Below are 25,611 nucleotides of genomic sequence, written 5' to 3' on the forward strand. Positions count from 1 at the left end.
ATTGGGTTGTTGTAGTTTCCCATTGATCTTAATAAGGGGACAGAGTAATACCAAGAGGCACCCTAAGGGATCTCCTGCACTCCAGGAGTATGCTTCCTTATCTCCATTGTGGAGTAACAGTCCAATGTCCCCTTGATAATCTGGATCAATCATCCCCACCAGTACCATAACTCCTTTCATAGTCTGTTGACTCAGAGGCATGAGGAGCCCAAGTGTCCATGGTGAAGTCTTAACTTCCAGTTTAATGAAATCATTGTTGTATCTCCAGGCAGAAGCATTTCTCCTGAAAGTAAGACTTCTAAGCCTACACAACATAAGGTTGCAGGGAAGAAGCAAAAACTTTCCTTGTGGGTTACTAGGAGTAATGATGAATGAGTAGTACCATTCCTGTCTCACCCCTTGATTCCTGGACCTGTGAATTCTAGCAATAGGAGAGACAGTAACATATAATGGATGCTGATTCAGAGTGTTCTGAAGGTTCTGAAGAACCTTGCCCTAGCCCTGCAATGTATTACCACCTAACTGGTGCTGTAACTGCAACTTCAAGAGTCCGTTCCATCATTCTTTGAAACCAGCTGCTTCAGGATGGTGGGGAATATGGTAAGACCAGTGAATCCCATGAGCATGAGCCCATTGCCTCACTTCTTTGGCTGTGAAGTGAGTTCCTTGGTCCAAAGCAATGCTGTACAGAATTGCTGTACCAGCCACGTATACTTAGGCATGAATGGCTTGATCTTTGAGACAAGCATATGCTACTGGCATGAAGAACCAGGTAGTATGATTATAAAAAGGGATTTATTAGGTTGGCTCATGTGACCAGAAGCTGGATAGTCCACAGTGGCCATCTGCAGGCTGGAGAGCTGGAAGAACCAGTAGCTGCACAGTCCAAGAGGCCAAAGCCTCAAAATAGGAGGGATCAACAGTGTAATCCTAGTCTGAGACTGAAGGCTTCTGGAGAATCACTGGCAGAGTCCACTTTGGAAGAGTAAAGAAGCTAGAGTCCCATATCCTCAGATGATCACAGCAGCAGTCAAAAACCCGTTCCAGAAGAATTGAGTTTGCATCTGCTGCTGCTTCCTTGTTCTTCCAACTTTTATTCCATCCAAGCCATCATCCTATTGGTTGGTGCTGCCCATGCTTAGGGAGGGTCTCTGTTTTGGTTGGCTCTCTCACATGTCAGTCATTCTCTGACAGACCCATAAACTCCTTAATCCTCATCATCTCTTAATCCTATCAAGTTGACCACTACAACTACCAACTTTCCTACTCTTGACTAGTGGACTATAGTAATGTTTTGTGTCTCCTGGAATTTCAGAGCCAGTGCTCAGTCGTCCCCCAAAGGTTGGATCCTTTCCTTTTCCCCAAAGCACAGTTACCCTTGTAGAAGGTCTTAGGTTCATTTGGAGGAGGCAGGGAGGAAAAATAATAGTATAAACTTTGGGCAGTATAGTGGGGTCCTTCCTTACCTGGACCCACCCTTCTCTTTATTCAAGATGCTCTAGGTCTGTAAACTAATACAAGTCTATTGAGGGGTCCTGACTCTGTTCTTATGGTTCAAGTTAGATTTTGGACCACTTGACTTAGACTCTTCTACTTATATAGAAGAAGTGGGAATTTAGTAGATATCCCATCTATTTCACTTCTAAGTACCACCATGATCAACTAGCAAACACCATAGGTCTCAGTCAGATTACTCTGTCAGATTAGACCTACCTTGCATTTGGTGAGTGTCTCCACCTTGCTCCTACCACTTCAGGATCCAACTGCCACCATTGCATTTAGGTTCCCAAATTCAGTGGCAGCAGTTCCCACTGTCAGGTCTGGCCTACAGAGAAGAGTGATCAGAGCAGGGAAGGAAGCTGGGCTCCTCTCACAAATTTATTTCTCACAGTCATGGTGAAAGGTCTCTTCTGGCACCTCCCAAGATTGGTAAGTAGGTCTTAAATGACAAATCCATTTGAACATTCCAGTCTCCCTAAGCCTTTGGATACCTTCCCTTATATACTAATGCAGGTCAGGTATTTCAGCTTCACTTAGCATAGGCCATTTGGGGTTCATGTTTCAGCCAAGCAACCAAACCATTAGAACCCTAAGAGAGATGGTGATGGTAAGTCAGGTCTGTTGTAAGACAGCTACCTCAGGGGATATCATTACATTCCCCTGAGGCAAAGTAGGGTTAATTTTAAATCTCAATGTAGTGGCTGCTTCTATTTGCAAAGACTCATGAGAAGTTAGGAATTCAGTGTCCTAGTCTTCATTGAGATCTTCCCATATGACTCTTATTCCAATTTCTAGAATCCCATTCTTTCAGTCAGCACCCTAACAGATGATACCCTGTTTAATTAGGAATTAAATATGCATTGTGATTTATCCACTCACAGGATGAGATTCCAAGTTTAGTTTTCAGCTATCTCAGTTCTGCATCTATAGAGGGTATGGGTTTCTTCTAGGGTGAATATAGATAATTTGGGGTTATTTATATGGTGCTTAAACTGGGGATTGAAATTTATGAGCTCATTTTTTTTCTTTCTCTATTTGGTCCAGCACAATTAGTATAAGTCAGCCAATCTCATTACACACTCATTGTTTTGACAAAAAATATTCAAAGTTATATACATGGTCACCCTTGTACATATTTGATTAGAAGTATTCAGTGGTAGTATTTTATGTATCACTGTGAACTATTCACTGCTATCTTTACTACTGGAAATAGAGTTATTAACACCTTTAACTCTAATCATATTAAAGAAATGATTCCAGAAACCTCAAAAACCAATTGAGGAGACTCATCCTTAAAATTCTCTTCTAGAACCTATCAATGCTAAAATCTGAATTTTGGTTCTCCGGAATTACAGGACCAATAGAATGTGTGTTGGTGGGAAGGGTTATGGAAGTAGAGATATTTGAGAAAGGGAAGAAAGAAGAGTGATTTATTTTAAGGAGTTAGCTCACTCAATTTTAGAGACTATCCATGGAAAAGTTGATGTTGTACTTAAAGAGTTTGAAGGCATCCTGTAGGTAGAGCTCCATTTTTCTCAGTAGTGAAACTTTTTCTTTTACATTATGGAGGGCAATCTGCTTTACTCAAAGTCATCTTATTTAAAACTTCACCTCTTAAAAAAATACCATCACAACAACATCTGGATTGATGTTTGACCAAATACCTGGGTACTGCAGCCTAGTCACATTGACACAAAAATTAACCATCATACACTTGCTCCCAATCCATCCACTCATGGAAAAATGGTTGTGTATAACAATTTTTTTCCAATGTACATATGGGCATATATACATAGAAATATATCCAAGATTGGTAGATGTTTGTGGGGGGTTATATCTATATGTTGAAATACATACAGTGCATATGTAAATAGTACATATAAATAGACATTTGAGAGAAATGTATATCAAAAGGTTAAATATTTTGATTTACAAAATCTTGATATGAGTATAACTCTTGAAATGCCCAGATTTAATGATTTGGAGTGTTAGATATTTTTTAAGATTCCTCTATATAATGAATTTTATTTTCTAATACAGTGCTCTCAACGTGTATAGAGCACACACAGTATAAGTCTAAATAATTATAGTAACCAGTAGCACTTTTACACGTGTCCTGAGATAATTTCTGCCATTCTAGCTTGTGAAATAAGGTACATATTCCAAATTCCTCTTAAGGAGCAAAAGCTTTTGATTAAAACATGTTGAAATAGTTACATCTTAGATTTTGCAATCAAAGAGGAGAACTGTTATATGCTGATCAGTATGTTGGACTGTTTAATTCAGATTTTTAAAGAGCGAGAAGAAGATCTGAGGCGTTTGTCTCGCCCATTGGAATGTTCTTGTTTCCGAACATCTATCTGGGATGAAACTCTCTATAAGGTGTGTATGTTTCCTGGGTTCTCTCATTTTAAGAGCATGAAAAAGAGCTAGAAGAATATTAACAAAATTGAAATATTTTAAACAATTTCATGATTTGTTGTACTAAAAAATGAAATAATCTGCAACAAATTGAAGAATACCAAACTTAACATTAACAGATTTTGGTTTTAATCCTACATTGGGTCAACATTGTTACCAAATCATATTGAATTAGCCAGTTTGGGTATGATTAATTTGATACTGACTTTGTGAAAGCAGAAACTTTACTCACTGGCCATCATATATTTTGAACTGTCATGGTCTCAATTCTAATTGGAGTTGTATCTTGTATACAGGTACCTCTATATGATATAAACTAGTCTACCTAAGTTTGGGTAGTAGTAGAAGAAAAATACTTAGTGGAGAGATTGGAGAAGGGAATCTTAGGACGAGACATGTTATTCCTAGAGTATAGTAGCTTCAACTTTCATGCCAGATTGGAGACCAACATTCTTTCAACCAGGATTGTTCCCCTTGCTGGAATGGATACCACACTGCTTGAAGTAATTATAGCGATTATAACAATAATTCTGTACGGATGAAGCTGAAATTACCTATTGGCACATAGGCTCCTGCTTCCTCCCTTTTTTCTACTGATCTATTGATTTAAGGACTGTCTCCTTTTGGATCCTCCTGTGGTCAGACCTTTCCTTCAGACTGCTTCTGGTATCCATTGACAAGTCTGACTCTTGAGTGGCAAAGAAAGGATCCTTCTCTGTCATTGATAGCTAGAGCCTCAGTATCAACTGCATCTGACAAGTGTCTACAACCAGAAGCACAGAAACCTGACTTGCCAAGGAGAAAAGCCATTGGACTTTAAAAATAGCCATTTTTTTAAACTAATTCACTTTTTTTCCCCAATATTATGTTGACCCAGCCTCACTCTAATAACATCATTTTGAGATACCTGTCTAGGAAGTACTGTTCTAGATTAATATGGGCCGAATTTCTCTCAAAGCCTTATTCCCATAGAACAGGTAACCGTGAATAAGGATGGACATGACGCACTGATAAGAACCAACTGCGGTGTGAAGGATGACAATACATAACACGACCAAAGACAATTGGCTAATCACAACACTGCTGTGAGTGACAATGTCTCTGCTGTGGTTAGCTTTGGTGCCTTCTCCAAGGTAAATTCAGCAGTGACATTAACACCGACCTGGGAATTTGGAACCTGAACCCCTATGCCTAAGTAATAAAACTAAATGGATCAGAGACATGGCACTACTATCTCTTACATCAATGTTGCATAGAACTGACTTAAATTTTTATATTAAGTTTTATTCAACAAGCGCTCATTGCCTATCTACTTGATGCTGTTGCATACCCAGATGACTAAGATCAGATTCCTGCCGTCTAGTAGGGGAGAGAAGAAGAAAATACACCTAACCAGACAAATTGGAGTGAAAGTAAAGGAAGTATTATAATGGAAATACAAATAAAAGGGCCTTAAGAGACTAGAGGGAGGGTGTGGATAATTTCAACTGCTTACATTAGTCATACTCCTCTGGATGAAGTCAGTTTTAGGCAAACACAACGGACCTTTTGAAATTCTGTTGGATCAATAATTTTACACATGACAACAACCTTTGGGAATGATAATACCACTGGTTCTCTTGTAATGGTATATTACACCACTGAGGGGAGGAGCCATTTGTCCATGTGGCTCTGATATTTTCACAAAATTGATTCTTGGATATATGTTTTATATAGCATTATTAGGTTCTTATCTTTAAAGAAATTTGCACTGTTGGATTTAAATATTTGTCGAAGGTCTAGATTAGAAGCTTTTTAACAGAGTAGTTCATATTTTGCTACTTTTTTTCCTAAGGCAACATAATGGCATTAAATCACCTGTTTAATTTTAATTATCAATGGAAAGAAGTTTCTCCAGCATTTCAAAAAAGTGTTTGAACTTAAAACTATTCAATTCAAGGATAAAAATCAAATATAGCTTCATTTTCTCATTTCATTTGTGTTATATTTAATGTCAGTATTTGTTTGGGATTTAATTGTCATCATGTTTTGCTGTTTATATGTGATGGTTTATAGTTTATTTACTCTTTTCAAAGGTCTGGGACTGGCTAACTGTTAGTAATATTACATTATGCTTCTGTTCTGTTAGGCTTGGTCCAGCATTGTTTATCAACTGATTCCCAATGTTCAGCAGCTGGAAATGAACTTAAGGAATTTTGCTGAAATTATTGAGGCTGATGAAGTACTTCTGTTTGAGAGAGCTACTTTTCTGGTAAGAACTTTTTGTTCTGAAGATATATTTCACACAGTACCTTCTATTCAGGAACAGAGAACAGCATGTTTCCCTTTTAGGAAGAACCTTTTTCTCTTGTGTCATTACTTATGCATACTCAGCCCTATTTGTAAAGTAATATTGTTGACAAGTGATCTGAAAGAAGTCCTTTGGTGTTTAGCTCCTTTGTAACTAGTAAACCATAGGTTTTTGCAGGTATACCCTATTAGAGGGTTTAGATTATTTCTGCTAATAACTATTTATTTGTGATGAAGTATTCCTATTTTCTCTTGAATTTTATTATGAAATTTATTGTATTGTCCTTTTGAGATAACTCTCTTCCCTCCCTTTTCTCCAAAAGGCTAAGGTGAAAACTGGAAGAGAAGTAAGGGTCAACTCAGTGATATAGCTAAGAGCAGATGGAGAATTAAAGGGGAAAAGATGCATGTTGATACTGTTACTTTTTGTATAAATTGAACTTAGCAACTGTATTAGACCCTACTGTTTTTTGTATAGCCCTGAATAGAGGATGCCAAAGCTAGTATTATCTTTATAAATAAAATATTTAAATACCAGTGATAGAAAATAATTTGAGATGTCCCAACACACTGCATAAAAAAGTAATTGTTAACTAGCTTAGGAAATATAATTCTTAAGAGCAGCTCCCAGTAAATAATTTGTTTCTGAGTTCTACCACTGCTTGGTAATTTTAGACATTTCTTAATCTCTCTGAGCTTGTTTCCCCTTTTTTAAAATGGAGATAATACTATCTGTATCATAGGTTTATCATGTTCATTAAAATGGGGCATAGTAACATTAAGCATCTATCACAAGCTTTGACATAGAATAGGTGAACTATTAAATGTTGGTTCCCTTTGCTGCTGTGTCAACTGAGGGCAGAAAATATAAAGTACAATTCCTCTTTTCCTTTGTAGAAACATTACTTATAGCCATAGCAGCACTGTGGAGCCATTCTTCCTGCTAGCTGATATAGCTGAGGCAAGGAGTCGTAACTAGAGTGACTTTCTGCCTCAGTCCAGTGGCATGTGTTACGTGCCTGAAATTACTTCTCCGAACCAGTTTTTTTTTCCTGCTAGTATGAATGGCAACAAGCAAGTAAACCATTCCATCTGTCTCAGTGTGCATGGCACAACAGGACTCTGCTTCAGCAGTATTACCATGCTATATCTACTACACAAGGTCTTAGAAGATAATGTTAGTAAGCTCTCTATTATTCACTGACAGTAACAGGTAGCTTTTATTTCTCTTGATGACCAAGTTTAAATGTGATTGGGCTGGGGATGTGGCTCAGTGGTAGAGCACTTGCTTAGCATGTATGAGGCACTGGGTTTGGTTCTCATCACCACATATAAACAAATAAAGGTCCATCAACAGTTAAAAAAAAGTTTAAATGTAATTGACCATTTTTACTGAGGGGAGTAAGTCAAGCAATGTGGATCTGTCCTGCTCTTTATATACAAATTAAATGTTGAAAGTTTCGTGTTACCTCAGGGTATTTCCCTGAGAATTTTCTTTTGGTAATTGACTCAGTTTTGCTTCCTATTATAAACTTTGCATTTGGCCTGTAGGATACTTGTATGATTTACTAAAATCTCAAAGTGTTAGGAAAAGTATTTTCAGCTGGTGTTGGTGTTTATCCTGAATAGATTCATTTAAAAATAGTCAGTTCTCAATGGTTAGAATTATCTAGTTAAGCTTTTAAAATATAATTCCCAAAGCTACTTGATTATAGACTTCATTAAATTTAAATATAGTAATTAAACCTCAAGAGTTGTTATGTATTTTATTTTCCTTGTTTTGTATGTTTTTAAAATAAAAAATCATCCAGTGAAACATTGAAATAAGGTGAATATTTAATGATTAAATATTGATAGTTAAAAATTAAATTAAAAATTGAGAATGAATATCAGTAAACCAAAATACAGATGCTCCTTGACTTGGGATGGGTTTGTGTCCTGATAAACCCACCATAAGTTGAAAATGCATTTAATGCACCTAACGTACCAAACATCATAGCCTAGCAACACAAGTAACACTGAGAAGTATCTGTTGTTTACCCTTATAATCTATCTCATGGTTAACTGAGAGTTATGGCTCTCTGCTGCTGCCCAGCCTCACAAGAGTTTGTCAGTATCACATATCCCTAGTATGGGAAAATTTGAGATATTGTTTCTACTGAATTCCTATCATTTTAACACCATTATAAAGTCAAAAGTTGAACCATGATAAGTCAAAGACTATATGTAGAATACTTAAATGATCTAATGAAGTTATAACCAAACAATACTGAATAGACCATCTGGATGGATATTGAAATCACATGTAGTCTTAACAAAGATATGATACAGACAGGAGAAGATGGTAAACCAGGTGGTCAAGAAACTAACAGATGTCTACTTCAAGTAGCAGCAGAGGGTTATATGAATATTTTGCATGGATTCAAAGAACAATGTTCATTTTCACAGGTGATTTCTCATTATCAGTGTAAAGAGCAGCGTGATGCTCATAGATTTGAGAAAATCAGCAACATTATTAAGCAATTCAAGCTGAGCTGCAGGTAAGAGATCTTATAGGAATGATGCATTAATTTCTGGGAAAATTATCATTTTTGAGAAATACAAATAACTATAGTTGTTAACTAAACTTCTATGTTCACAATGGTTGCTTTAATCAAAAAGAAAATTGACTCTGAGGGAGCCTACAGTTGACTAAAATACAGATCCTTGTCCTTTCATGCAAACTCAACTAATCCAGAAGCATCTGAGAAATATTCAAGCAAAATACCCTTTCAACGTGTTTAGTATTATTTGGGAAGAAATAAACTGAGAATATCCAAGAGAGTTTTGAAAAGAAAGAAAGAGAATTTGCCGTACTAAATAACAGAATTGACTATAAAACAATAGTAAGTAAAATAGATACTGATTCAGAAATGATAACAGAAGAGAGTTTAGAAATGTCAAATTATGATGTATCTGGTTTGATTAAATAAGATTTGAGTCTTGGGTATTACAAATAGAGGGAAAATGAATGGCTAAATATCATAAATAAGTAAAGATTTAAAAATCAAATTGTTACCTGATAAAAACTTGATGCTTGGAGAGCGGGGATCAGTTTACCCACTTTACATCTTAGTATACTTTGAGACTTTCTAGAGTGTTTACGCTAACATTTTGAAGAAGAAATAGCAAATAACAAGCAAATAGAGTTGCCTTGTTTGTTTTCAAAGAAATGGGGTAGTTTCTTGAATATAAATGTAACATCAAACAGATATAAGTATTAATTGCCAAGATAGGGAAATTCCAAATAAGGATGCTTCTTAAATATTAAAGAAGTCATTTGTAACATGATTTTTCAACATAGATCTAGGTCTAAACCTATTTTCATTTCTCAGTCAATATGAAGTCCTAGCCTAATTTTCATTCCAGTCACTCTGAAACATGTTAAATTCAATTTTAGACTTTCCTTATAAACTCTCAAGGGATAAATTAAGGTATAATAATACTATAAAAATGTTTAACCTAAAAGATAAGAACTTCTTATATTGTTATTATGTTATTCCTTTCTTCTGTAGCAAGCTGGCTGCCTCTTTCCAGAGTATGGAAGTCAGAAACTCTAACTTTGCTGCTTTCATTGACATCTTTACATCTAACACTTATGTGATGGTTGTGATGTCTGATCCATCCATTCGTAAGTTTAAACTTAAGATGACATAATTTCAAATCTACATATTCTCTAAACAATTGCCCTAGAGGTATTATTGTACAAGATATTTTAAAATTATTTTACAGTGGGGTTGGTCATACAACAATATGAAAGTGCTTAATTGCATTCAGCCATACACTTAAAATGGTTAATGTGGCTGATATGGTGGCACATACCTGAAATCCCAGTGGCTTGGAAGGCTGAGGCAGGATCCTGAGTTCAAAACCAGCCTCAGCAAAAGCAAGGTGCTAAGCAATTCAGTGAGACCCTGTCTCTAAATAAAATACAAAAGAGGGCTGGATGTGGCTCAGTGGTTGAGTGCTCCTAAATTCAGTCCCTGGTATCCCCGCCAAAAAAAAAAATGGTTAACATTGTAAATTTCATGTCATGTATATTTTAACACACTGAAAAAAAAAAAACAAAAAAAAACAAGTAACAGTGGTAGACACATTTTGAAGCTGAAAAACAATTTTGCCTCTAGGGTATTGTGTTTTTCTTCATGGGAACTTTAGAAAACAAGTGACTAAATCAAGGAATTTTAAAGAGAACCAAAATCCATGATTTATGCTTCATATGTATAGATTTTATTTATTTATTGGTTCTTTTTAGTTACACATGATAGCAGAATCCATTTTGACATAATTATATAAGCATGGAATATATCTTATTCTAGTTAGGATCCCATTCTTATTGATGTACATGATGGTGATATTCACTGTGTTATTTTCATATATGTACATGGGAAAATTATGTCAGATTCATTCCTTTCCTTTTTCTGTCCCTCCTCCCTTCCCTCCATTCTTCATTGTCTAATTTACTGAAATTCTTTTCTTCCCCTCACTTCCCCCCATTATTGTGGGTTAGCTTCTACATACCAGAGAAAACATTCAACCTTTAGCTTTTTGGGACTGGCTAATTGAATTTAGCATGAGAGTCTCCAGATCCATCCAGTTTTTGGCAAATGTCATAAAGTAATTCTTCTTTATGGTTGAGTAATATTCCATTGTGTATATATCTTCTTTATTCATTCATCTGTTATAGGGCAACAAGGCTGGCTCTGTAGCTTAGCTATTGTGAATTGAGCTGCTATAAATAGTGATGTGGCTGTATCAGTGTAGTATACTGATTTTAAATTCTTTGAATATGTAATGAGGAATGGGTCAAATGATGGTTTCATTCCAAGTTTTCTGAGGAATCTCCATATTGCCTTCCAGAGTGGTTGCACACATTTTCAGTCTTACCAGCAATGTTTATCCATATCCTCAGCAACATTTATTTTTACTTCTATTCTTGATAGTTGCCATTCTGACTGGAGTGAGATGAAATCTCAGTGTAGTTTTAATTTGCATTTCTCTAATTACTAGTGATGTTGCACATTTTTCATATATTTGTTGACCATTCGTATTTCTTCTGTAAAGTGTCTGTTTGGTTCCTTTGCCCATTTACTGATTGGGTTTTTTTTTTATGTTAAGTTTTTTTGAGTTGTTTATATATATATTCAGGAAATTAATGTTCTAACTGAGGTACAGGGGCAAAGAGTTTCTCCCATTCTGTAGGCTCTCATTTGTTTCCTTTGTTATAAAGAAGCTTTTTTGTTTGATGCCATCCCGTTTAGATTATTGATTTTACTTCTGTGCTTTAGGAGTCTTGTTAAAGAAGTCAGTTCCTGAGTTGATAAGTTGGAGTGTTGGACCTATATTTTTTCTAATATGTGCAGGGTCTCTGGTCTAGGTTCTTGATCCACTTTGAGGTGAGTTTTATACAGGGTGAGAGATAGGGGTTAAATTTTTTTCTACTACATATGAATTTCCAGTTTTCCCAGCACCATTTGTTGAATAGGCTATTGTTTCTCCAATGTATGTTTTTGGTGCCTTTGTCTGGTATGAGGTAATTGAATTTTGGGGGGTTTGTTTCTGCATCTTCTATTCTGTTCCATTATGGTCTTCATGTCTGTTTTGGTACGAATACCATATTGTTTTTGTTACTATATCTTTATAGAATAATTTTAGGTCTGGTATTATGATGCCTCCTAATTTGCTTTTCTCGCTAAGAATTGCTTTGGCTATTCTGGGCTTTTTATTTTTCCAAAAGAATTTCATGACTGCTTTTTCTATTTCCATGAAGAATGTCATTGAAATTTTAATGGGAATTGAATCTGTATAGTTCTTTCAGTAGTATGGCCATTTTGACAATATTCTGCCTATCCAAGAACATGGGAAGTCCTTCCACATTCTAAGGTCTTCTTAAATTTCTTTCTTTAGAGACTTTAGAGTTGTGTTATAGATTTTTCAAAGGATGGTCCACATAACCTCTAAACTTTCAAATGCTGGACAATTTTATGTCATTGTGTATTACTTTATGCTACATTCCCATCTTTCTGTTATGGGCATGAAGGGAAGTGTAATAGCCTTATCTGTTTCAAACATTGAGATAAAGCTTTCTGCAATATTTCTAGAAATTTAAATTATGTATTACCTACTGGCTTTTCCTACATTAGGCTAATATTAAAACATAAAATAATGGGTTTTATTGTTTAGTCCCAAACCAAAATTTTAGAAATTTTGTGTTTAGAATATGAGCCGATCTTCAGAAAAATTAAACCTTGATAACCTGGAAGTTCCTTTTCCTATATGTTCTCTGTGACATACATTGAAGGATTTGGCTCTCTTTTGTCTGTTTTGTTTTTACTAGTGTTTACTAGTTAAACACTCCTTTGGTTCCCCATATTTATTCTGTTATGTATCTCCCCACTCCTTCCTTCAGCTTCTGCAGCTACTCTGATCAACATCCGCAATGCCAGGAAACATTTTGAAAAGCTGGAAAGAGTGGACGGACCAAAGCAGTGTCTTCTCATGCGCTAAACATTGCTGAATACTATTTCACACAAAAATGAAAACACTGTTTATTAATTAATCTTAATGTTGTATTAATATGTGTAGGCCCTGAAATGTTGTAATGTGTACCACTTCTGTATTCCTTCTCTATTCCCCAGTCTTAATGTTTAACCTTGAATGCTATTTACTCAAATAGCCAGTGAGGAGTTAGGTGAACTGTCTATGAAGTTGGTGTGACTTAAAAGTAGTATATATGTAAGTGTTCTGATCACCTGGTTCTAATAGTGTTTAAGTGTCTTATAACCTGGTTCCAATAGTTGTGTATGCCAAAGCCTTTCCCAGCATCCTCTTGTATTCCGTATTAGATAGTAACCTATAAGTTTGAAATATTACTGTTTTCCTCAGCATGCATTAAAATATTCCTTAACTTCAACTGTAAATAAACTTTTGCTGTTAGGGATTTCAGTGTCTGTTTTTTTCCCCTTGTTTCTTTACCTCTATCCTAAGAGCAAAGGAATTTCATACTTATCCTAGCCTTGAAGGTGACAATGATGGATGGAAGAATGGAGCCAAATTTTAACCTTAAAGCTAGACAGAAGAGTTTAGATATACAATATCTAAATGCATTCGGAACTAGGAAACCATTGTGGACAATTGAGCAGGAGAATTATGTGAAAGCAATTTTGAAAGAAAATTTGTCAAGATTATGTGGACTAACAACAGTTGGGGAAGCTGTTAGTAATCTGGGTCCATAGTATCTGGATTGAAAGTCTGTTGCAGAATACAACTCAAGAAGGAATAAATAATAAGTGGAGGGGAAATAGATGAGGATTTAGGAGATGAAATCTTTCTTCAAGGTCCAACAGTGGTTAATTTTATATATTCCATAGCCCCTCTTGGGATTTAACTTCATTATTCTAGTCAAACTTTATAAAACCTTTTATAAGCTGGGAGTTTGTTATGGTTTGGATGTGAGGCGTCCTCCAAAAGCTCATGTGTGAGACGATGCAAGATTCAGAGAAGAAATGAATGGGTTATGAGAGCCTTAACCCAATCAGTGAATTAATCACCTGATGGGATTGAGTGGTAATTGAAGGCTGGGGTATGGCTGGAGGAGGTTGGGCATGGCTTTGGTGTATATATTTTGTATCTGTAGAGTGGAGTCTCTCTTTCTCTCTGCTTTCTTATCATCATGTGAGCTGCTTCTCTCCACTATACTCTTCCACCATGATGTCCTGCCTCACCTTGAGCCCCAAGGAAAGGAGCCTGCTCTCTATGGACTGAAACCTATGGAACTGTTAGCTCCCAAATGAACTTATCCTGCTCTATAATTGTGCTGGTTGGGTCTTTTAGTCAGAGTGGCAAAAAAGCTGACTAATACAGAAATTGGTACCAAGAAGTGGTGTTGTTGCTGTGACTAACCTGAATGTGGTTCAAAGATTGTTGAGCTTTTGGAATTGTTGAGAGAAATTTTGAGATGTTTAGCAGTGCTAGCTGAAAATGCTTTAGGTTGTCGTAAGCAGAGCTTAATGGCAAATTCTGGTGGGAGCTCAGAAAATCAAAATGCCAGTAGGACTGTGGACAGTGAAAACAGTGCTCAAGAGGATCTATAGGAAAAGTTAATTGGACTAGAGGCCATTCATGTTATGTTCTGGCTGAGAAGTTGTCTGTATTTTACCTGTATCCTGAGACTTTTTTTTTTTTTTGAGGCTGACTTAAAAGTGATGGATTTCTTAATCTGGCAGAAGAAATTTCTAGATAGCTTAGCATTCGGGCCATGGCATGGATATTGCTGACACCTTTTAGTCAAATTAATTGTGATATTCAGGAGAAGAATGTGGAGCAGAAATATTTTAAAACTTGGACTGGAAAGGTGGGAGTAAAACTGTGGCTAAGGAATTTGCAGTTGTTAAAGACATTACTACCTCTAAAAAAATGCTAAAGACTTTTTCCAGAGACTAGGAGAAAGATGGCTTGAGGGCACCTCAGGAACTGGCAAGATCACACCCACCTCAGGCTCAAGGGAGTAAAAGTGAAAATTCTCATGAGACCAAAGGAGTAACCTTCTTCCACAAGGGGACCTAGGAAGTTTCTTCAACATGCTCAACTACTCAGGCCCTCAGAGGCTTCTGGCCCAGGGTCCCAGAAGGCTTGGCTGTGGCTTGAGATGGCAGCAGACTTTGGCATCAAAAACAATGGTGCTGGTTCTGCAGGAATGTAGGAAGCTGGAGTTAGGGGTTCATGGAGGCTTCCACCAAGATTTCAAAAGAAGGCCTGGGAGGCCAGGCAAAGTATAGGAGGGTCAGAGTTCGTGCAGGCAACCCCTGAGAGGGTGATACATGGAGATGTGAGGAGAAAACCAAAACTGCAGTGGAGACCCCAAAGTTTAAGAAATGCCAGTGCTATGGAATTCCCGCTAAGGAAGGCTGCAGGAATTGAGCGAAGTTAAGCCAACAGAAAGGCTACTTGGGCTGCAACTAATAAGGCTGTGGCAGAGATACCCAAGTGCTTTGGAGAGTACATTAAGATGTACTCTAGATGCCAGACACAGAACACTAGAATTTATTTGCCCAGCTGAATTTCAGTCTCACTTTGGTCTTATCCCTTCTTTCTAATGCCCCTATTTTGCTGAATGGAAATGTTTACTCTATATCATTATATATTGGATATTTGTAAATTGCTTTGAATTTTACAGGAGCTTACAATGTGAGATTGCCTTGAGCCTCAGAGAAGACTTTGAACTTGAACTTTGAGCAATCTCGGAACTGTTGACTATGGGGCTCTTGGGAATGGATTAAATATATTTTACATTATCAGGTAAGTGTGAACTTTTGGGGGCCAGAGATAGAATGAATTTGGATGTGAGGTATCACCCAAAAGCTTATATGTGAGACCTTGCAAGACTATTCAGAGAATAAATGACAGGGCCACAAAAGACTTAATCCAATCAGTGAATCGATCACCTGATGGTATTAATTGAGTGGGAATTGGAAGCTAGGGTATGGCTGGAGGAGGTGGGGTATTAGGGGCGTGGCTCTGGGGTATATATTTGTATCTGGTGAGTGGAGTCTCTGCTTTCTGATAATCATGTGAGCTGCTTCCTTCTGCCACAGTCTTCCACCATGATGTCCTGCCTCACCTTGAGCGCTGAGGAATAGAGCCTGCTGTCTATGGCCTGAGACCTCTGAAACTGTGAGCCCCGCCCAAATAAACTTTTCCTCCTCATAATTTTGCTGATTGGATCTTTTAGTTACAATAGTGAAAAGCTAATACAGAGTTTCATTTAACTTTAGTCCCCTAAAGAAAAAATGAAGCACTGTGGACTGCAAGAAATGGAGTGTGAGAACACTGACTACATTTACTTAAAGCCCTAACCAATTCAGTTTCCATTAATGAGATAACAAAACTCTCTCTCTCTCTCTCTCTCTCTCTCTCTCTCTCTCTCTCTCACACACACACACACACACACACACACACACACACACGGAATCTATAGCACAGTAAACTCATTTCTCCTGTTAGGTCATAAGAAAACTTCTTCATGACTACCAATCTCTCACCTTTCCCTGTCTTAGTTTATTATTTCCAATAGAAGGATAATTAGAGTTTTCACTGAGCAGCAAGGAACATGTTTTTCAGGTAGCCTACATGAGCAGCAAGGAACATGTTTTTCAGGTAGCCTACATTATATAGTCTAAGAATCTCAAGTCTTAAAAGAACTCATGGGACTAATTTTATCAATAGCTATGTTCATAAAATTCTGCAGGAGAGTTTTAAGTAGATTTTCTAGATTCTTTAACCTCTTAGCATTAAGGAATATGAAAACAGCAAATGAATAGTGCTCTGTTCTGTGACTAATATGATTCATGATTTGGCATGTTCATATTATCTTTAGTATCCAGGGTGAGATTTAGAAGGAGCCACTTACGTCTTTTTTTTTTTTTTTAAAGTTAGATGAGTAGAAAAGTCATAAACATATCATTTCTGTATTTACCACTCCTTGCTCAGATTCTACGTATAACTTCGACTGGCAGATGTATTGCTAGGATGAAAGGCTAGAAAATAAGTTCATGGTTTGACTTAATACTTATTTTTGCGATTGCCAGCTGACTTTCTTTGTCATTGAAGACAAAACATTTCAAGATATAAAGTTGTTCAACGCCACATAGAGACTGAAGCAAATGTAGGTAGGTAGTAAAGGCATGTGCACAGAAACATGGAGCCAAGAAACCAAAATTATGATTAGTGACACAACGAAGTGATTCTTTTTAATAGACCCTGTTAGCCATGTGAGTAGTACAGGGCAGTGGTTCTCAAAACTAATCAGAATCACTTGGAGAAGGCTTTATTTAAACAGGTGCCATACCCTTACCCTAAGAGGCTTAGATCTTAGTAGTTCTGAGGCAGGCATTTCTATTAGGTCAGGTTCCTAAGTGATGCTGATGCTGATCTTACTGGTCCAAAGATTATACTTCGGAAGTCACTGTTTTAAGGGGAAAAGAAGAAAATGTAGATGTGGGAGCAGGTGTGAGAAAACATGTTCACCAGATAAGTTGAACGTATATAATTATATCAAGAAAATTTTGTTTTATATTATTGGTTCTCAAAATGATCTAAAAATTTGAGATTGAGGAACATTGTTTTAAACAAAAGCAATAACTTGAAAGTTTGGTTTCACAAGTAATATGTTGCAAATGAAAATTGTTGCTAGTTAAAGGAAGGTATGGATACTGATTTGTATAGCGACTTAGCTTTTTCCAATGTCACCCAGCTTTATCTGATGACTCAGTACGGTAACAAGAAAGTTGGGCAGGGCTGGGGATGTGGCTCAAGCAGTAGCGCACTTGCCTGGCATGCGTGCGGCCCGGGTTCGATCCTCAGCACCACATACAACAAAGATGTTGTGTCCGCCGAAAACTAAAAAATAAATATTAAAATTCTCTCTCTCTCTCTCTCACTCTCTCTTTAAAAAAAAAAAGAAAGTTGGGCAGGTTGCCAAATAAAAATAGTGTTTCCTTTAGTAGAGTTCTTACTCAGTCTCAGGTTATAAGTACATTATGAGGATTATATCATTTAATCAACACAAGAACCCCATTTTGCAAATGAGCAGACTGGGTTCCAGAAAGGATAAGAAATTTCCCTATAGTTATGCAATACTGGTGAAGCTGGGATTTGAACTCAGGTAAACTAACTCTAGAGCTTGTGCACTTAACCTGAAGTTATATGGTCTTCCTGAACTTCATAGCCTACTTAGGATGCAGTGGAGAATATGAGGTGCACTCAGGTGTGGTAGTTGACTGTGAGACTATCTCAGTGTTAGCTACTATATGAATAGTGAAACAAACTTGCAAATAAATTTTAACTCCTGTTTTCACTGGGGGTCTGCCACATGCATTAGGAACTTTGCTACAATAGGCATTGCAAAGCAAAGTCATCAGGAAAAACAAAATAAAACAAACAAAAAACCTAGCTTGAAGAATTTAGGTCAAATTTAATCAGTTTTTCAGTATTCACAGATTTTCCACCTGAATTGGGCTACTGTGAGGAATTATAGATGCTATTTCTCTAGAGCCCTTTAAAAAGAGCAGGGAGAAAGTGTTACTTTTTCAGGTATCCTATTAGAGTGCATTACAAAGTCAAGTTTATGATTTTCCACTTAGATTCCTAACCTTCCTTAAAAAGCGGGAAGGTCATCAGGACCTCCCAGTCTTTAGGCCTCACTAATGAAATTGTTTGCCTCATTAATGTAGTAAAAAAATATTTTGTCCACTCCTGTTGTGTTTCTGATACTATTTTCAGAGTCCAGGATATAGGAATGAATGAAACAGCCCATGGAGCCTGTATTCTAGTAAGAGGAGACAGGCAAAAGCCAAGTAAGTAAACATACTATACATTAGAAGAGGTAAGTAATATAAAGAAAATTAAAACAGCAATAGAAGAAGGTGTTGGGGTAGGCTAGCCACCCATATATATCCAAATTCTGATCCCTGGAACCTGTGAAGATGTTATGTTGTGAAGCAAGGAGAAATTATGGTTGCAAATGGAATTAAGGCTACTAATAAGCTGTTCCTAAAGTAAGAAAATAATCCTGGATTATCCAAGTAGCCCAACATAAAACAAGGGCCTTTAAATATAGACAGGGAGCTGGAGAGTCAATGTCAAAGTAACTCTGTGAGAAAGGTTCAACTCCTTGTTCATGACTTTGAAGATAGAGGCAGAGAGCCATAAACCAAGAAATTTGAACAGTCACTAGAAAGTGGAAAAGGCAAGGAAATATCCATTCTCTTCTCCAGCCTCAGAAAGGAAACAGGCCTGCTGACACCTGCATTTTAATCTAGTGAAATCCACATCAGACTTTAACCTCCAGAACTATAAGATAATAAATTAAGATTGTTTTAAACCACTAAATTTCTGGTAATTTATTAGAGCATCAATAGGAAACTGTACTAGGATTCTGCAGAGAAAGAAAGTCAATAGGATATGAATGTGTAAAGATTTATTATAAGGACTTGGCTCACATGATTGGAGGCTAAGAATTCCCAAGGTCTGCAGTTGAGAAGCTGGGGAACCCACAGGAGCTAGTAGTGTTCCAATATGAGTCTAAAGACCAGAGAAGCAGGAAAACTGATGGTATAACATCCAGTCCAAACATTGGTAGCTTCAAGACCCAAGAAGAGCCAGTATTTTTTTTTTTTTTCACATCCGAAGGCAGGGAAATGCTGGCATTTCAGCTTACAGCAGTCAAGCAGGAGGAGTTCCCTCTTATGAACAAGGTCACCCTTTCTGTTCTGCGTGTCTTCAGCTGTTTGGATGAGGCCCACCCACATTAGGGAAAACAATCTGCTTTTCTCAGTCTACCAATTAAAACATTATTCTCATCCACAAACATCCTCACAGACACACCTAAAATGATGTTTGAACAAATATTTGAGCACCTTGTGACCCAACCACATTGAAACATAAAATTAATCATCACAGAAACTTTTATTAAGGAGATCAGAGGTACCTTCCATGATAGGATCAAATTTGAACAAATACTGGAATAAATGAGAGAAGGAGCCATGTATATATCCAGGGAAAATTTTCTAGGTAGAAGAGAGAGCAACTACAAGGCTCTAAGTTGGGAGAGTTTTGAAGTATTAGAGGAGGAGCAACAGCAAAGTTAGCATAACTAGACTGTAACCAAAAGTAGTGAGAGAAATAAGAGGTAAGGTGGAGTGATGAGGTAAAGAAGTAGTGGAAGGGAAAGACTGGGGCCCTTTAGCCAATTGTAAAGATGTTGATGTAGTTTCCAGTAAGATGGGAAAGCAGAGTTTGAAGCAGTGGAATGATGTGATCAGACTTACTTTTTGAAAAAGATCAAAGCCAAAGAATAGAGTATTTGTAGATAAGAGTAAATGTTGGGTGACCAGTGAGGAGGTTATTATGGTAATAAGTGAGAAATGATGGTGGCTTGGAAGCAGTGGAGATTATGAGAAGTGGTAGGTTTCTGGCTAAGTTTCTAAGAGCCATCATATTTTCTTTTTGAAGAGTATAAGGAATCAGATAACACCAAGGTTTTGGGCTTAAGCAACTGGGTTAATAGAGGTGCCAGAGAGTTGAGAATGCTGAGGGAGAACGTAGCTTGAGAAAGAGTTGGGAATTTTGGTATCTCGCAGCAAGCTTGAGATGCCTATGAATACAATTGTGTCTGCATACTCAGTATTAATCTTGAATTCAGGAAGGATTGATCGAGCCTAGATATTCAAGTTTAGTCTTAACATTGGATGAGAACAATTTAAGAGTACAGGTAGACAAAATAATTAGGCTGTTATTTTAAAAAGTATTTGAAAGCCAGCTATTGCAGGGAGGAAATGATTTGCCAAAGTATTATAATAAATAGCTGTAGTTGTGGAATTTTAGACCCCTGTAAGGAAAAATGTATTCTCATTTCTGTAAAAGTGTGAAGGGCAGAGTTTCCTTAAGTCTACTTTCAGCCCCATGTATGTCTGTAATGCTGAATGCCTACAACAATAATCACAGCTAATATTTACAGATCTGTTAATATGTATCAGGCACAGGACCTAAATATTACTTACATATACTAATTTACTTAAATGTCATAGCAGCCCTATGAAGTAGGTAATGTTATCACCATTTTGCATGAAAAATGGAATAATTTGCACAATAATCAAACATTATAAATGTATTTTATAATTTTCAAATATATATTTTTTATTCTCAACAGTCTTGTGAGATGGATAGGGAAGGTAGTAGTACAATTTTATAGATAAGATCAATGAGTGACAATGAGGTTGTGTTATATCCAAAGTCACAAAGCTAGTGAAGAGTGTAGCTGGAACTCACACCCAATTCTACTTATTTCAAGCCAACTCTGTTTAATTTGCACTGTCCAATAGAATTTCCTGTGATGATAGAAATGTTCTATATCTGTTCTCTTCAATATGGTAGTCACTCAACACGTGGCTATGGAATACTTGAAATGTGGCTAGTGAAACTAAGCAACTGCTTGTTTGTCATTAAATTTGAATGTATATATAGCCATTGTGACAAGTAAATAATATATTGGACCATACAGCTTAAAAATATTTATAAATCATTAACAAAGTAAGATTATAGGAAATATTACTAGGGTATCCCTTTATCACTACATCAAAGATGGACCCTGATGACTTTTTCCATCTGTATCAAAAATGGTTAATCTTATATTGTACTATTTCAAAATATAGAAAAAGATGGTATACTCTCCAGTTTGATGAGATAAAATAAAGTCTTTATCCTGAAACCCCAAAATAACTTCATAACAAATTAAAATTTCAGGCTGATCATAATTTATGAATATTAGCCATTCTTGGCAAACCACATATTGAAAGGATTCAACACAATCATCAAATAAAATTATCAGCTTGAAATTATTACAACAGAATGGTTATTTGAATACACAAAATAATCTTTGGTATATAGAAAAAAAATTTAAAACTAAAAGTACAATATATGATATACACAGAATTTATATAAACCACCAATGTTTACTCTAGCCCTATTAAGCATTTGCATGGCCTCCTCCCCTCAAGTTTAGAATGGTTCTAGCAACTTTCTTTTAACAAATACAATTTGGCAAAAATTACAGGATGTTACTTCTGAGATTAAGATACAAAAACTAACTTCTGCCTTGTTCTCTTTCTCACATGTTTATACTGAAGAACTGAGGGTGACTTCTGGTCAACAGCTAGGAAGAACCTGAGACCTCACAAAGTTGTCAAGTCCTTCCAACAACCACATGAGTGAGCTTGGAAGCAGATCCTTTCTTAGCATAGCTTTCAAATGAAACTACAGCCCCAGCCAACATCATGATTTCCAGCTTATAAGATACCTAAAGGCAGAGACATTCAGCTAAGCCATAATTAGTTTCTTTACCTACAGAAACTGTGAGATAATAAATACTTATTGTTTTAAGCCCTTAAGTTTTAGTGTAACTTTTATTCAGCAATAAATAATGAATATTTATTTATTTATTTATTTTTTAAATACACGACAACAGTGGAATGCATTACAATCCTTATTACACACATAGACCACAATTTTTCATATCTCTGTATATAAAATATGTTCATGCCAACTTATGCCATTATATGTGTTCTCTTTTTTGCATTACAATTTTAATACACATATATGCCACAATTTTTCATATCTCTGTTTGTATATAAGGTATATTGGCCCCAAATTCAAATATTTGAACATGTATTTTGTATAATGATGACTATCACATTCCACCATCCATGCTAATCCCCTTCTCCCTCCCTTTCCCTCCCACTCCTCTTCCCTATCTAGAATTAATCTAATCCTCCCATGCTCTCCCTCCCTACTCCACTATGAGTCACCCCCTTATATCAGAGAAAACATTCAGCATTTGTTTATTTGGGATTGGCTAACTTCACTTAGCATTATCTTCTCCAATGCCATCCATATACCTGCAAATGCCATGATTTTGTTCTTTTTTAGTGCTGAGTAATATTCCAATGTGTATAAATGCCACATTTTTTTTATCCATTCATCCATTGAAGGACATCTAGGTTGACTCCACAGTTTAGCTATTGTGAATTGTGCTGCTATAACATACATTGATGTGGCTGTGTCCCTGTAGTATGCTGTTTCTAAGTCCTTTGCGTATAGTCCAAGAAGAGGAATAGCTGGATCAAATGGTGGTTCCATTCCCAGCTTTCAAAGGAACCTCCATACTACTTTCCAAATTGGCTGCACCAATTTGCAGTCCCACCAGCAATGTATGAGTGTACCTTTTCCCCCACATCCTCGCCAACACTTGTTGTTGCTTGTCTTCATAATAGCTGCCATTCTGACTGAAGTGAGATGATATCTTAGAATAGTTTCGATTTGCATTTCTCTGATTGCTAGAGATGATGAGCATTTTTTCATATATTTGTTGATTGATTATATATCCTTTTATGAGAAGTGTTTATTCAGGTCCTTGGCCCATTTATTGATTGGATTATTTGGGTTTTTTTTTTTTTGGTGCTTAGCTTGTTGAGTTCTTTATATATATCCTAGAGATTAGTGCTATATCTGATATGTAAGGGGTAAAAATTTGCTCCCAGGATGTAGGCTCCCTGTTCACCTCACAGATTATTGCATTTGCTGAGAAAAAATTTTTTAGTTTGAATCCATCCCATTTGTTGATTCTTGCTTTTAATTCTTGTGCTATAGGAGTCTTATTAAGGAAGTTGGGGGCCTAATCCCACATGATGAAGATTAGGGCCTACTTTTTCTTCTATTAGACGCAGGGTCTCTGGTTTAATTCCTAGTTCCTTGATCCATTTTGAGTTAACTTTTGTACATGGTGAGAGATAGGGGTTCAATTTCATTTTGTTGCATATGGATTTCCAGTTTTCCCAGCACCATTTGTTGAAGAGGCTATCTTTTCTCTAATGCATGTTTTTGGCACCTTTGTCTAATATAAGATAATTGTAGTTTTGTGGGTTGGTCTCTGTGTCCTCTATTCCGTACCATTGGTCTACCAGTCTGTTTTGGTGCCAATACCATGCTATTTTTGTTACTATTGCTCTTTAGTTTAGTTTAAGGTCTGGTATAGTGATACCACCTGTTTTACTCTTCCTGCTTAGAATTGCTTTAGCTATTCTGGGTCTCTTATTTTTCCACATGAATTTCATGATTGCTTTCTCTATTTCTATGAGGAATGCCATTGGAATTTTGATCAGAATTGCATTAAATCTGAATAGTCCTTTTGGTAATATGGTCATTTTGATAATATTAATTCTGCCTATCCAAGAGCAAGGTAGATCTTTACATCTTCTAAGGTCTTCTTTGATTTCTCTCTTTAGGATTCTGTAGTTTTCATTGTATAGATCCTTCACCTCTTTTGTTAAGTTGATTCCCAAGTATCTTTTTTTTGAGGATATTGTAAATGGGGTACATTTCCTCATTTCCCTTTCAGAGGATTTGTCACTGATATACAGAAATGCCTTTGATTTATGGGTGTTGATTTTATATCATGCCTCTTTGCTGAATTCACTTACTAGTTCTAGAAGTTTTCTGGTGGAGTTTTTTGAGTGGTGAGATAGGGCATTCCTCTCTTGTTCCAGATTTTAGAGGGAATGCCTTCAATTTTTCTCCATTTAGAATGATGTTGGCCTGGGACTTAGCATAGATAGCCTTTATGATGTTGAAATATGTTCCTGTTGTCCCTAGTTTTTCTAGTGTTCTGAACATGAATGGGTGCTGTATTTTGACAAATGCTTTTTCTGCGTCTATTGATGATCATATGATTCTTATCTTTAAGTCTATTGATGTGATGAATTATATTTATTGATTTCCATATGTTGAACCAACCTTTCATCCCTGGGATGAATCCCACTTGATGATGGTGCACAATTTTTTGGATATGTTTTTATATTTGATTTGCCAGAATTTTATTGAGGATTTTTGCATCTATGTTCATTAGAGATATTTGTCTGAAGTTTTCTTTCTTTGAAGTGTCTTTCTGATTTTGGAATCAGGGTGATATTGGCCTCATAGAATGAGTTTGGAAGTACTCCCTCTTTTTCTATTTCCTAAAATAAATTGAAGAGTATTGATATTAGTTCTTCTTTAAAAGTCTTGTAAAACTTGGCTGTATATCCTTCTGGTCCTGGGATTTTCTTGGTTGGTAGTCTTTTGATGGCTTCTTCTATTTCCATAAATAATGAATATACTGAGGAAATCAAAGGTGTATTAGGTTTAGCTCTGCACCATTAGGGAGCTTCTTTTCTACTGGGAGATAATTCATGAGGCAATATACAAAGTAGATTATTTTGCAGAAAAAAAATGTACTGCATATCTAACCATCAAAAATTTAAAGCCAGGTGCAGTGGAGCATACCTGTAATCCCAGCAATTTGGGAGGCTGAGGCAAGAGGATCACATGTTCCAGGGTAGTCTGGGCAACTTAGTGAGACCCTCTCTTAAAATAAAATAGAAAGGGGTTGAAGATATAGCCCATTGGTAGAGCACCTCTGGGTTCAATCCTTAGCCCGGGAAAAAAAAAAAAAAAGCATTCCACGTGTCATTATGCACCTTTTGAAATTCAAAGAAAAAATGACAAAGTTGTTGTATACATACATATTAATGAAAGCCCCAAATTTGTTCTTTACACCATTTTTCCAACCCTTCAATATGATGATAATTACTTTTGGGGGGAAAATATCCTTTATGATACCCAAGTCATGTTTATAGGTGGAGGGATGATTTTTTCAATGACTAATGCTGCACAACAAATAATACTAAACAATGGGAACATTTCAAATACTTAACAGTTGATTAACGATGTTCATCTGATGCTGCAACCTAATGTGATAACAGTACAATATCA

At 36.4% G+C, this 25,611-nt stretch overlaps 1 protein-coding gene across 10 annotated transcripts in view; it reads left to right on the forward strand.

Annotated features, from left to right (window-relative positions):
- The window catches only part of LOC124078862 (ras-related GTP-binding protein B), a 41,567-nt gene extending 19,374 nt beyond the window's left edge, over window positions 1-22,193 (forward strand). For 3 of the 10 annotated variants that reach the window (XM_046423946.2, XM_046423944.2, XM_046423945.2), the window contains 5 exons: window positions 3,787-3,882; window positions 6,050-6,172; window positions 8,659-8,750; window positions 9,765-9,880; window positions 12,659-13,189. In XM_046423946.2, the coding sequence (XP_046279902.1) occupies window positions 3,787-3,882; window positions 6,050-6,172; window positions 8,659-8,750; window positions 9,765-9,880; window positions 12,659-12,756 (525 nt within the window). In that variant the 3' untranslated portion in view covers window positions 12,757-13,189. Of the gene's footprint in view, window positions 1-3,786; window positions 3,883-6,049; window positions 6,173-8,658; window positions 8,751-8,947; window positions 9,096-9,764; window positions 9,881-12,658; window positions 13,190-15,424; window positions 15,547-15,842 lie in introns of those variants that run through there. The other 7 variants (XR_009224858.1, XR_009224857.1, XR_009224856.1 and 4 more) reach the window with 7 other exon arrangements.
- The last annotated feature ends 3,418 nt before the right edge of the window (window positions 22,194-25,611 follow it).

The sequence above is a fragment of the Marmota monax genome, unplaced genomic scaffold, assembly GCF_021218885.2.
Source record: "Marmota monax isolate L192 unplaced genomic scaffold, Marmota_monax_Labrador192_F-V1.1 WCK01_AAM20220418_F8-fsc00451, whole genome shotgun sequence".
Taxonomy (NCBI): domain Eukaryota; kingdom Metazoa; phylum Chordata; class Mammalia; order Rodentia; family Sciuridae; genus Marmota; species Marmota monax.